Below are 12,442 nucleotides of genomic sequence, written 5' to 3'. Positions count from 1 at the left end.
TTCTTCTTAACTTTCAGGAAAACAGCAAAAGCTGGACCGTGTGCCTTGATATTTCTGCCCCTCAGGTGATCTTCCCTGATGATTTCAAATTTGTGGATCCAGTGTTAGTTGTTGTAGATCTGGGAAGAATATTGCTTACCAATTCTCAAGGTATGATTGAGGGTTATTGCAGCTTTCCTTTCCGCCTTCTCCCAGAAACTCTTCTATCTGTGTAGAAAGTAGAGATGTCTTAAGGTTGTATCCCCTATGTATGCATAGAGTTTCACATAATAATTCTGCTACTATCAATAAATTTTTAATCAAGGTTGATAGACAGTTTTAAAAATAAGGGGGGTGGGTGTTTTTTTGTTTTTTGGGGGGTTTGGGGTTGTTTTGGGATTAACTTTTAAATTAAAGTCTCCCCTGTGGTATCTTGCACCTCTTGAAGGCAGTGAACAGGTTTGAAGCTAGTGTGTCAAGCACTTCACCTTAGATATGATTTTGGCTTAGATTGGGATAAGATTTAGCTGTTGAATGCTTTTTTGGGATAGTGCTCCCAGTGAAAGTGAACTTTGATCATAAATATATTTAGCTCTTTCAGTTGGTTTTGAGGATTAAAAGAATTGCATAGGCAGAGTCATGGATTTTATTTTTTTCTTTAGCAACTTGATTAAAAGTAAAACTTGTAGCAACAGTAAGTGGGTTAAAAAATGAAACTATAGTGTCTTTTAATAGATGCTATGGTAGATTATGACTGACATCTATGTGCGTGTGAAAGAACTGTAGTAGAATTCCTGTTGAGAAAAAAAAAGTGACAGCGGAAGGAGGCAAGGATATGCTTTGTGTTTAAATAAAAAAAAAAACCAAGCTTCAGACAGGATGATCAGGTAATGATGGGAAACATCCAAGAAGGGAGGAGAATACATTTATTTGTTTGTTTACTTTTTTTTTTTTTTTTAATCCACAGAGGAATCTAAAAGGACTGCAGATACTTTTTCTTCAGAAGTCAATGAATTGAGTGACGAGGAGTATAAAACACCTCTTGCAACTCCTCCCAATACTCCACCACCAGAATCTAACACTAATAGTGGCGTCAAAATGTCTGATTTTACTGGAGTAGAAATAAGTGAAGAGCAGCTACAAGCACACTTAATGAGTAAAAAAATGTATGAGAGATACACACTTTCATTTATGGACCTTCAGATCATGGTGGGCCGAGTGAAGGACAACTGGAAACACGTTCAAGATAGTGATGTGGGTCCAACTCATGTGGTAGAAAAATTCAATGTTCACCTGCAGTTGGAGCGCAGGTTGATATACACGTCTGACCCAAAATACCCAGGAGCTGTCTTGTCTGGCACTCTGCCAGACTTGAAGATTCATATCAATGAAGACAAAATAACAGCTCTGAAGAACTGTTGTACACAGCTGAGTACATCTGAAACTAAGCCTTCTGATGCCCTACATTTAGGGAAAGACAAGATTTTTGCAGAGGTAGACCAGCTTGGCAGTTTGCATGATTCTGTAATGAATCTAACGCAGAGTGTTGTAATGCTAGAGCAACATACCAGAGAAGTTCTTGTTGAATCTCAGCTGCTTTTGGCTGAATTCAAAGTAAACTGTATGCAGCTGGGTGTTGAGAGCAATGGGCGATATATCTCTGTACTCAAGGTTTTTGGCACCAATGCCCATTTTGTGAAAAGGCCGTATGATGCCGAAGTGTCCCTGACTGTTCATGGCCTGTTACTGGTTGATACTATGCAGACATATGGAACAGATTTTGATCTTTTGATGGCTTCTCATAAGAATCTGAGTTTTGACTTGCCAACAGGAAGTCTTCGAGACAGCAAGGCTCAGTCCCCAGTTTATGGACCATATGATGCACGTCCCATTGATGTAGCTAGTTTGGCAGAGAGATGCACTACAGCCTCACATACTTCATCTGGTAACAACGGAAAAGATCAGGAGTCCCTGATAAAATTAGAGTATCAGTTTGTGAGTGCAGAATGCCCATCGATGAATTTGGATAGCAGTCTGCAGGTGATCTCTGTACAGGTGAACAACTTGGATATCATCCTTAATCCAGAGACTATCGTTGAACTGATTGGGTTTCTCCAGAAATCTTTCCCGAAGGACAAAGAAGATTCTAGTCCTCAGCCTTTAATAACTGACTTGGAAAGAGACTGGAGGGAACAGGAAACCTTCCAGTCTACTTACGTACAGAATACAGAGGTAGCAGTTGATATTCACTGGTTAAATATACTCCTCCTCAGGACAGTTGGCATGACAAATGGAGAAAAATATGGCAGAAAAATTGCAACAGCCAGTATTGGCGGCACCAAAGTCAACGTCTCCATGTGTAGTAAATTTGATGTAAATGGTTCTCTTGGATGCCTTCACCTTATGGACCTGACACAAGACAGCGTTAAGAACCAGTATGTTGTCAGCATAGGGAATACAGTAAGGTATGAAAATCTCATTGGTGATGTAGATTACTTTGAATCTTTATTCTTCAGGCTTGATGATGGAAATAGCCTTCCAGATGCTTTAAGTTTCACTTTCACAGAAAAGTCAAAAGAGGAATGTTCTCTCAACCTCAAAATGGCTTCCTTACACTACAACCACTCACCTAAATTTTTGAAAGAACTGACTTTGTCGATGGATGAATTGGAAGAGAATTTCCGCAGCATGCTGAAAAGTGCAGCTTCGAAAGTTACTACAGTCTTGGCAACTAAAACTGCTGAGTACAGTGAAATGGTGTCTTTGTTTGATACAACACCACGATCAAGAGATGTTACTAATGTAGAAGATAATGAAGGCTATGCATTTGGATCACACCCTCTCAAAACTGATACTATTAAGCTTATATTAAATGTAAACATTGAATCACCGGTTGTCTCAATACCTCGAAAGCCTGGTAGTTCTGAACTGCTTGTAGGTCATCTGGGACAAATATCAATTCAGAATTTTGTTCCAGGAGAAGATGAATCTACGAGTGATAGACTGCAAGTTGAAATTAAAGATATTAAAATGTATTCTTTAAATAGCAGTCAGTTTATGAGCAAGAAGGAGCCTGCAAGTGAAGCATCTCATGGGCTGCATTCTTCTTCAGGTCCTGCCAGTATTAGTAGCCAGGAGGAATCCCATTTTACTCGTCACGACTTCTTTGAATCATTACATAAAGGCCATGGTATGTTAATCAGAGGACTCTTAATTATTTTAATCTGAGTAGTAGATAGTACTAAAAATGTGTACTGACCATGTGTCTGATTGTATATTCTGTCTCACCCGTCCTCCTGAAATACACTGCTCCATTTTAGTTACAATGGACAAGTTATTTTATTTATATCCATTTTTAGTCTCCTAAGCAAAAACTGAATAGTGACTTTCACGCAGAAATGTAACGAAACATAACCATATAAACATATTCTAGCATTACTAAGAGATTCTGAGCAAGTTCAATAGCTACTATGTTCTCTCTGCTGTACGGTCTTTATAGGATAATCAGTTCACTTGTAATGTTTTAATTTCGCTTTGTCTTAACAGCTTTCCACATTCTGAATAACACTACCATCCAGTTTAAATTGGAAAAGATACCACTAGAGAGAGATTTGGATGTAACTTTTCCTCTGAGTAATGAAGACTTTGGAATATCAAGCATTATGAAGATTGAAGGGAAATTCGTGAACCCTCTTCAGGTATAATAATGTAGTATTTCCACTATCGATATAAAGGTATATCCCTGCATAGAAGTATTCTTCAGGCAAAACTCTTCAGGTTTGGTGTGTTCGTAGTTTAGAAATCAGCTTCTTATACATATGGTTAGGAGAGCCAGTCTTCAGTCATAATGATGACCAAAATTTAATCTTTTTTGGGGGCGTTTCAGACTGCTTTACAAAATAGTCTAACTTTTACTTACCCTGACACCTGTCACAGAAGGAAAAAAAAATGTGTCACTGTCCAAATGCCACTGTCCAAGTATGTTTATGTGCAGTTCTAGTAGAAACTAAGAATTAAAAGGCCATTATCTTGAAAAAAATCTCTGCTCCTGCAGAGATTTTAAATAGAGGAAATTGAAACTTCTAGACATAAGGAGACAAGCAATGGTGGCTAAGTAGAATGTTTTTTTCCATATATTACTGTATAATCTCAGCATGGTAAACTAAGGCCAGTTTGCATAGTGAATTATTTTTAACTAACTCTGTGTGGATGCTTTTTGCCTAGGAATACAAGGTATGCTATCCTAGGTTCCTATCCTGTGTGTTTCCAGATTGTGTCATCTTACAGAGCTAATATAGAATTGTTTTGCTTCAACTTTGCATTGTACCTTGTTCTGGATTATTTTTCACTTGTGGACAAACTTAAAATTTGTCTGGTTGGAAATTCCACAGTCCTTTTACTTGAGAGTTTTAAAATATATGTACTGATTTCATCAATATAGAGAGCTCTAACGTGATGATTGTTTCTTTGTTCTACATTGTAGGTGGTATTAGCAAAACACGTGTATGAACAAGTCCTTCAGACTCTGGATAATTTAATTTATAGTGAAGACCTGAACAAATTTCCAACCACTTCTGTATCTTCAACCTGTCATAGTTCTCCTTCAGCATCACTTCATAGTACAGGCACAGAATTCTCAAGTGAACGGAAGGAAAATGGCTTATTCAGCCATTCTAGTTTTAAATCTGTTCCAAACAAGTCATTACCTTTCAGGGAAACAAAATCTTTTACTCAAATTCAAGCAAACTTTCATATCTCAGAGCTCCAGGTTCAGTTAAGTGGTGATCTTACACTTGGTGCACAAGGCCTTGTCAGCCTTAAGTTTCAGGATTTTGATGTTGAGTTTGCTAAAGATCATCCTCAGACTTTGTCTATTCAGATTGCCTTGCGTTCTCTGCTAATGGAAGATCTTCTGGAAAAAAACCCAGATTCTCTGTATAAGAACCTCATGGTGTCCCGTGGAGCACCCAAGCCATCCAGTTTAGCACATAAGGAATATCTTTCACAGTCCTGTCCCTCGGTATCCAATGTAGAGTATCCAGATATGCCACGTTCCCTACCTTCCCATATGGAAGAAGCACCTAACGTCTTTCAGCTATACCAAAGACCTGTTTGTGCCTCCCGTAAGAAGCAAAAAGAAGATACTGATTCTGAGTATCCTCTGACTCCACCTCCTTCTCCAACAGCACACAGATCCAAGTTGCCCTGTGGAAAAAGTAACTTTGATGATTCATTGGTTCATATCAATATATTTCTAGTGGATAGAAAACATCCTGAATTTTCTTCTCGCTATAACAAAATTAACCGTAGCGTAGATGTTGATTTTAATTGTCTAGATGTCTTAATAACTTTGCAAACTTGGGTAGTGATACTGGATTTCTTTGGGATTGGATCCACTGCTGATAACCATGCTATGAAGCTGCAACCTGAAGATACTCAGCAGACAATCAAATCAGAAATAAATACCTTGTCAGCTTCTCAAGCCCAAGAGCCCGTAAACACTAAGCTGGATCTGAAGGTATACTTGAGATGCAAAATAGTCATTGGATTGTCTGTCATGAAACGTCTGGTTTATAGAAATTTAAGGTGACATTTAAATCAAATGTTTTATATTCTAGTGGAGAATGTGCATAAATTCAGGAACAGTAGATTTAAAGTGTGCGTAGATGTAGTTTAAAAAAAAAAGTGCAGAAGTTAACAGGAAAGTAAAACATTTGGAAAACAGTTGGTTCATGTGCTCTGTGACCTCCTTAGACACGTGTATGCCACTTGAAGGGACGCTGAAGTAGAATGCTCCGTGTTCATCCAATGGAGCTCTCGTGGGTAGAGTTTGACACCCACCCCCCAGCCCAGTCTGCTCTGTGCCTGAGGGTCTAAGGAAAGTCTGAGTCTTGTGAGCAGTGACTGTTATTTCCCTGGGATAACACAGGGCACAGACTAAATGTCTGTGATCTCTTAACTGGTAAGGTTGCTTCAGTATTAAAGACCTGCCACACTGAACTTGGCACTGTGCTGTTGTATGTACTGTGGAGTTTATTTAAAACAAAAAATATGTACTTACATAAATATATATACATATATATCTATCGATGTATGAACGTGTATTTTTTAAAAAAAAAACTAGTGTGTGTGTGTAGTGTGTGTATATATATATATATATATAGATATATAGTCTTTGCCCAGAGGTCCTGCAGTCTTAACTTAAAAATTACAAGTCTTGAAAGAGAAAAGGATGAAGATAACAGTGCTAGGATTTGATGACCTGGTCATTCTGAGTTGCCTGGAGGACATGTTAATGTGCAGTCAAGGAAGTGAAAAGGTTGCTTTCCTCCAGTGTCTCCCAATCAGATAACTCTTGTTTGCCATTTATGTTACAGTGCAGTTGTCTTGAAAAAAATGAACAACATGTTCCAGCTGTGAAGTCTTACTGTTAATACCAACCTGTTCCTTTTTGTTTGACCAGGTCCATTCTTTATCGTTAGTACTGAATAAGACAACTAGTGAGCTTGCTAAAGCCAGTGTGTCAAAACTTGCAGCTCACTTGGAAGTGATTGGTGAGTAGGTTGGAGGGCTGAAGGTGGTGTGTTTAGAACGAATGGTGTGCACTGGAGTTGTGATTTGAAATGTTCTTATTTTGGTGCTCATTGGCGTTTTTGAGTATTTGTTTCCTGGGCAAGGTGCACATTCTCTTCCCACTGCTTCTTCCTCTGCTTTTTCAGGCTTGATTTTAAATCCTTGCATCCCTCCCAGTTGTCAAACCCATGATCGTTTTAGCTGAGATTGGCTAGGATTTTAATACTTCACTTTCGCAGAGCAGGACACTAGTGTATAGTACTGTTTTAGAGAAGAAGGAGTTCTATGTAAGTTTTTACAGTTTGAAGTGGTGTGATCATATTATGGATGTAAATCAGAGAGTTATGGTTGGGTTAATGCAATCTTCATAGCGAAAAGACATGATTTTCTTTGAATGGAAATTTTAATGTTTAGTTGAATGAGATTTATTTAATGAGTTTGTCCCGCTAATAGAATGTGTTTTAGTAGCTTATCGGTGTTTGAGGATCCTAATTGTCCGTGTTTTGTTTTGCAGAGGGTGATTTAGCCCTGCAAGGAAGTATTGGAAGTCTTTCCTTAAGTGATCTTACAGCTCATGGAGAATTTTACAGAGAGCGTTTCACTACAAGTGGTGAAGAAGCACTTATTTTCCAAGTCTATAAGTATGAATTTAAGCTTCTTGTTACTCAATATTAGCACCATTAACTCCCTACCCCACCCACCCCCCCCCCCAAAAAAAAAAAACACAAACCAGAACACAACAACCAAAACCCAAAACAAACCCAGAAAACCCCGGAAAAACCAAACCCACAACTGTCAGATCTGCATAATTCTGCTTTGGACGCTTGTGACTTAAATGAGACTTGAAACATTTTCAGTCATGAACTTAACGATTTTTAACTTTTCCTTGTCCTGCCATGTGTACATGGCTTATCAGGAGAAATAGTTTTTTTATTTCCCTCTAAAGCTGTTCTTGAAAGTGTTTAGGTGATAGTTTGTTCCTAGATAAAATAGTTGTTTTTTGAGAGTTGGGAGAGGTTTTCAAGTGATGGAATAGATTTTCCATTGCTCCTTGATTTTGGTATTAAGGGTTTGCTTTTGTCATAGTATACTCTTGAAGTTCTTCTGCTTTGTGTAAAGCAATGGTTCTTATCCTGTTTCATGATTTTCCACCCCCTCCTCCATCCATTAGAATTAATCAGATTAGAAATTATGCAAGTAATGTTATGGAATTAATTTCAAATGTAACAGCACACTGATGCAGAGCTGAATCTACATATTATCATACAGTAGAGTACTTACCTTAGAAGCCACAGTTCAGGTGTTTAAAATCACCAAAGGTCTATCTGTTAGATGTAGAGGTTAGAGGTACATTCCAAATGTAGATTTTTCCGGTTTGCTTAATTAAAACTCAGTAGTACTTACATCTATGTAATTTAGAAATAATTAATACAAAACCAGCTTCTCATATCTATATTTGAAATAGTTTTAGTTATATACTGTGAACATCAGTTAAATCCTCTATATTATTACTTTGAATGCAAGATGGATAGCACTATTTGTAAAATGTAGCTAAGATAGCTAAATTTTGCTTTCAACCTTTATCATAGGTATGGGAGGCCAGATCCATTGCTGCAGCGGGAGTGTGACATTCATGTCACTCTACGAATGGCCTCTGTGCAATATGTGCATACACAGCGTTTCCAGGCAGAGGTGGTATCTTTCATTCAACATTTTACTCAGCTTCAGGATGTCTTGGGACGGCAAAGAGCAGCAATTGAAGGACAAACAGTATGTCTGGGATTTTTTCCTGTTCTTTCCTATTTTTAGAAGTTGAACTGCAGTATAAAATTTATGTTAATGCTTCAACTCAGTGAGTTGAAATGATGGGAGGTTTTAGAGTTCTGATATTAGTGGAGATTGCTCGTACTCATCTTGTAGTTAAATGACCTTTTTTAGGACCATCCTGCTGCGATTTGAAAGTGTAGGACACCAAATTTGCACATTAGTTTCAAACTTTGGCACCTGGATTCTGCAGTGTGCACTGATAGAGGTGTTTTCCTGTCTTTGTGATGCTGGACAAAAAGGGCTCAAGATTTTATCTTGCCTTTTTCTCCACTGTTCACCAGGTAGTTACACTACCTGAATAAGGAGAACCGAGTGGGAAGTCCTGTTCTACTCAGGTGTACGCCTTTCATTAAATATGATGGCTTGTAGACTGAGGAAATCAGATGCTGAACTTCTGCACGATAGAGCGTATAAATAATCATGACAGTCATAGCATATTTTGGACATGGGAGTGATTAATAGAGTTAATAGTAATAGTCTTGTTTAAAAAGTCATTTCTCATAATTGGAAGAAAGACGATTAATACTTGCATATACTAAAATGCTTCATCGTGCATCAGTTAGGAAGTTTGAATCTGATTTTGAAACATCTATTCTAAATGAAGTTTGTTTTCCTTTATAAAGGATTTTTCTGAAGTGATCTTTAAGTAGTGAGCTGAGTAGTGTCTGTTATGCCTCTCGGTTCAGTGGTGACAGTTTGCTTCACTCCTGATCGCTGCACCTGGTGTGCAGGTGTGTGCTGTTTGCATCATAGTCCTTTTTTAACTAGCCCTTATTCTCTGCCCAAAACAAGAGTTGGAGTTCTTTTTTTTGATGTAAAGTTTTATCACATCTCAGTCTTGTGAATCAAGGAATAGTGTTCCTGAATTCAGTACTAATCAGTGTGAAATAACCACCCACTTCCTGTATTTTTATAGGGTTTTTTAAAATGAATTTTTGCTCTTCCCAGGTAAGAGATAAAGCACAGCGAGCTTCCCGAGTTCTTCTTGATATTGAGGCTGGTGCTCCTGTTCTGCTTATACCCGAAAGCTCAAAGTCCAATAGTCTTATTGTAGCTAATCTTGGAAAACTGAAAGTCAAGAACAGATTTCTGTTTGCGGGTATGCCGGGTACATTTTCATTAAAGAGCAAGGTAAGAACATCACTTCTTAATTCAGCAGCTTGTGGTTTTTCTAGTTCTTGTGCATTTTATTTCTATCTCAAGATGAGAAATGATTCTTACATTTTACATGTACAGTTTGTAGTACTGGTAGTGAAACGATCCATGCTGGTGTGCCGCGTAGTCTTGTGGATCTGGCTGCTGATGATTGTACCCAGCTGCTCCCTTCCGTGCCTGCACCTGGGTTTGCTTGGTGAGACCTGCAGGGCCGGGGGAGACTGTTCTGTGGAGCGCCCTGGAGCGGCCTCCTTAGGAAGCAGGACCCAGCCGGACGCACACCCCAGCGTGGGAGCATAACGGGCTTTCAGCTCGCCCTGTTTGTAGCTTCTTCAGCTCTTCACCAAACAGAATTTTAACAGTGTGAGCAGTAGAAAATAGAGATCTGTGTCGGCTGAGGTTTGCTGGAACACGCTGGAGAATGGAATTGGTTTACATTTTATTTTTTTTTCTACTCTTAATGGAACTGAGTGTGTGTAGTTGCTTTGATTAGGTGAAACCTAATGAAAGGTTTCCAGTGAACGCTTGAACCTAAGGCTAGGCGCAGGACAGGGAGTAGTTGGTCTTGCTGTTGAGAGATGCAGCCACAAAATGTGGGGTAAGGAAAATTTGTCTTGGATGGCTTTCTATGTCTAACCTATGCAAGAAAGTGGGCAAGTGTTCTGGGAACCCCCTAATCCCGTTTTAAAGGGGGGCAGAAATTAGGTGGACTAAATTGCTGAGGCATTTTTGTGGTGTGTCTGTTACCTCCATCTGATTTATGTCCACCAATGTCTTTGCTGTAAGGGACTATTGGACTGTAATACTGAGTTGTCTTCTGTAATCTAGTGTGCTGATGTATTTAAAGGTTTGTAAGTGGTAGATTCCTAAACTAATGTTAAAAGTTAAAAGAAAGGATGTGTTCATAGTAATTTGATTTCAAATGGAAAATACTGTGTTATGCAGCATTGTAGAAATTTGGAGATATGGTATAGGATCAGGTGGAGTTGGGGGGTGTTTGTTTTGTTTTCATTTTTTCTCTGTCCTGTGTTTATTTTTGAGGATCGGATTTTACAAGGCAATGCATACAAGGATCCAGTTTTATTTGAGGTATTTCACATCTTTATGGTAGTGTTCAGGTGCTCCTCTTCATTTAACAAAAAGGAAATTTTCTTGTGGAATTTAGTACTTCAAAAGTTCCTTTAAACCTTAGAAAAATGATGTGTCTGTTCTAAAGACTGCTGAATTCTGTAAGAATTGGATTGAAATTTGTTGTGGTGTGCTCTTTTTGCATGTCTGAGGAGCTATTAATTTGGATTTATTGCATAAATTTGTAGATCTATAGATAATGTGGTGATTTTTCTTTGCATGTACTTTTCAGTCTTGTCTCTGTCATATAAAGTTAAATGTTAATGTCTTCAAATTTTTAGTCTTAAGATGCTTGATTGTGGCTGCAGTGAATTTTTCCAATGAATAGTATTTTAAAAACATGTAAGGCAAATAAGACTAATAATTAAACTAGAAAGGAAAGTTTATGGGTGAGGATTGGTGGTGACATCAGTAGCTGGATACAGAAAGAAGGTGGGAAGTGATAGCAGCAATACTGCAGTCATGGGTGAAGTGAGCAGTCCCAGAGGAAGGGACAAGTGGATCACTAAAGACAGATGATTGTTACCTGCTAGGGCTTGGGAAGCTGAGTAAAATTGAACCATGAGGTTAATAAATTTAAATTGGCACAGACTAAATGAGCCCTGAAATTGCCTTCAGAGTATGAAGGTAGCATGTAAACCTGTTCCACCAGACATTTTTTGGCAGAATAAATTCCTGATGTTGATGTGATGGTTTTACTACCTAACTGTACCCTTTGCAGGTTTTTGATGCTAGACAGCATCATGAAGGTCAAAAACTCGTAAGATTTCCACTGGATATGTGGTGATGGGGAAATGTCTAAAATGTTATACAGCCATATGAAGGAGCTTTTTTCACCTGTGGGGATTTTAACAGTAGGGATAGGGATTTATTCTATGTTAAACTTAGCTACTGCAGAAAAATCTTGGGACACATTTCAGTGTGATGACTGAAGTGTTTGAAGTGCACAAAATGATAACTTCATGTATAGAAGTGTTTGTCCACATATTCTAGTGAAATACTAAGTTGCTGACATGATCTTACAGAAAAAATGGCATATGTTGTTTTCATCACCTGAAGATGTTCTGAAAAACAGCTTTAAATATTTAACAATCTGTATTCTACAGAAATGCTTGATATCGTGACAGTCTTACCCTTCTATATTGTATTACTTTAATTTACATGGGGTTTTTTGGTTTTGTGCAAAAACCACTGGTTTTGAATTAATTTCTCATTGAAAAGATCACAGCTTTTTTTAAAATGTTGCTGAAATAAATGTTTGTAAAAGAAAATGTTTTAATCTGCTGTTAGGGTTTTATCAAAATAATAAAATACTTATTTTTTGACAGGAATTTGTTGGAGCCTGAACCTTGGTGTATTTGTTCCTTAGAATTTAAATTTAAAAATCTATTTTTAATTTCATTAGCAGGATTCAGTTCAATTTTCATCTCCTTTGGGAACCCCGAAACATAGCATGAAGAAAACAACAAGCGCTGATGAATCAAAAGTAGCAATGGAAGGGTTGTTCATGAAAAAATCATCAGGAACAAACATATCGAGGCTGAAGAGTGAACCTGTGCTGAATACATCGAGTAAGCAGCAAGGGCAACAATCAAAGCTACCTACTGTACCAAACCCTGATAGCCCAGGTGTGTGATAAAGAGTAGAAATCCAATATAGCTCTTCTTTTTTCTTGTAAAATAATGCAGAGCAATTTTGCTTGTGTGACAGTGAAAAAGTAAGGCTCTGGGTCTAAAGATTGTAGATTTAAAAACAGATGACTTCTTTGTTTCAAGGTTGA

General features: G+C 38.0%; 1 protein-coding gene across 6 annotated transcripts in view; it reads left to right on the top strand.

Annotated features, from left to right (window-relative positions):
• The window catches only part of VPS13D (vacuolar protein sorting 13 homolog D), a 102,885-nt gene that overhangs the window by 13,573 nt on the left and 76,870 nt on the right, over positions 1 to 12,442 (top strand). For 3 of the 6 annotated variants that reach the window (XM_086476071.1, XM_086476073.1, XM_086476069.1), the window contains exons 17-25: positions 18 to 150; positions 947 to 3,169; positions 3,526 to 3,677; positions 4,463 to 5,497; positions 6,443 to 6,533; positions 7,067 to 7,193; positions 8,142 to 8,322; positions 9,328 to 9,510; positions 12,071 to 12,290. In XM_086476071.1, coding sequence (XP_086332197.1) covers positions 18 to 150; positions 947 to 3,169; positions 3,526 to 3,677; positions 4,463 to 5,497; positions 6,443 to 6,533; positions 7,067 to 7,193; positions 8,142 to 8,322; positions 9,328 to 9,510; positions 12,071 to 12,290 — 4,345 coding nt within the window. Of the gene's footprint in view, positions 1 to 17; positions 151 to 946; positions 3,170 to 3,525; positions 3,678 to 4,462; positions 5,498 to 6,442; positions 6,534 to 7,066; positions 7,194 to 8,141; positions 8,323 to 9,327; positions 9,511 to 12,067; positions 12,291 to 12,442 lie in introns of all 6 variants that reach the window. The other 3 variants (XM_086476074.1, XM_086476070.1, XM_086476072.1) reach the window with 1 other exon arrangement.

Source organism: Leptosomus discolor, chromosome 20 (assembly GCF_034619465.1).
Source record: "Leptosomus discolor isolate bLepDis1 chromosome 20, bLepDis1.hap2, whole genome shotgun sequence".
In the NCBI taxonomy this organism is placed as follows: Eukaryota; Metazoa; Chordata; class Aves; order Leptosomiformes; family Leptosomidae; genus Leptosomus; species Leptosomus discolor.
The sequence above is the reverse complement of the archived record's forward strand: the minus strand, read 5'-3'. Positions and strand labels throughout refer to the sequence as shown.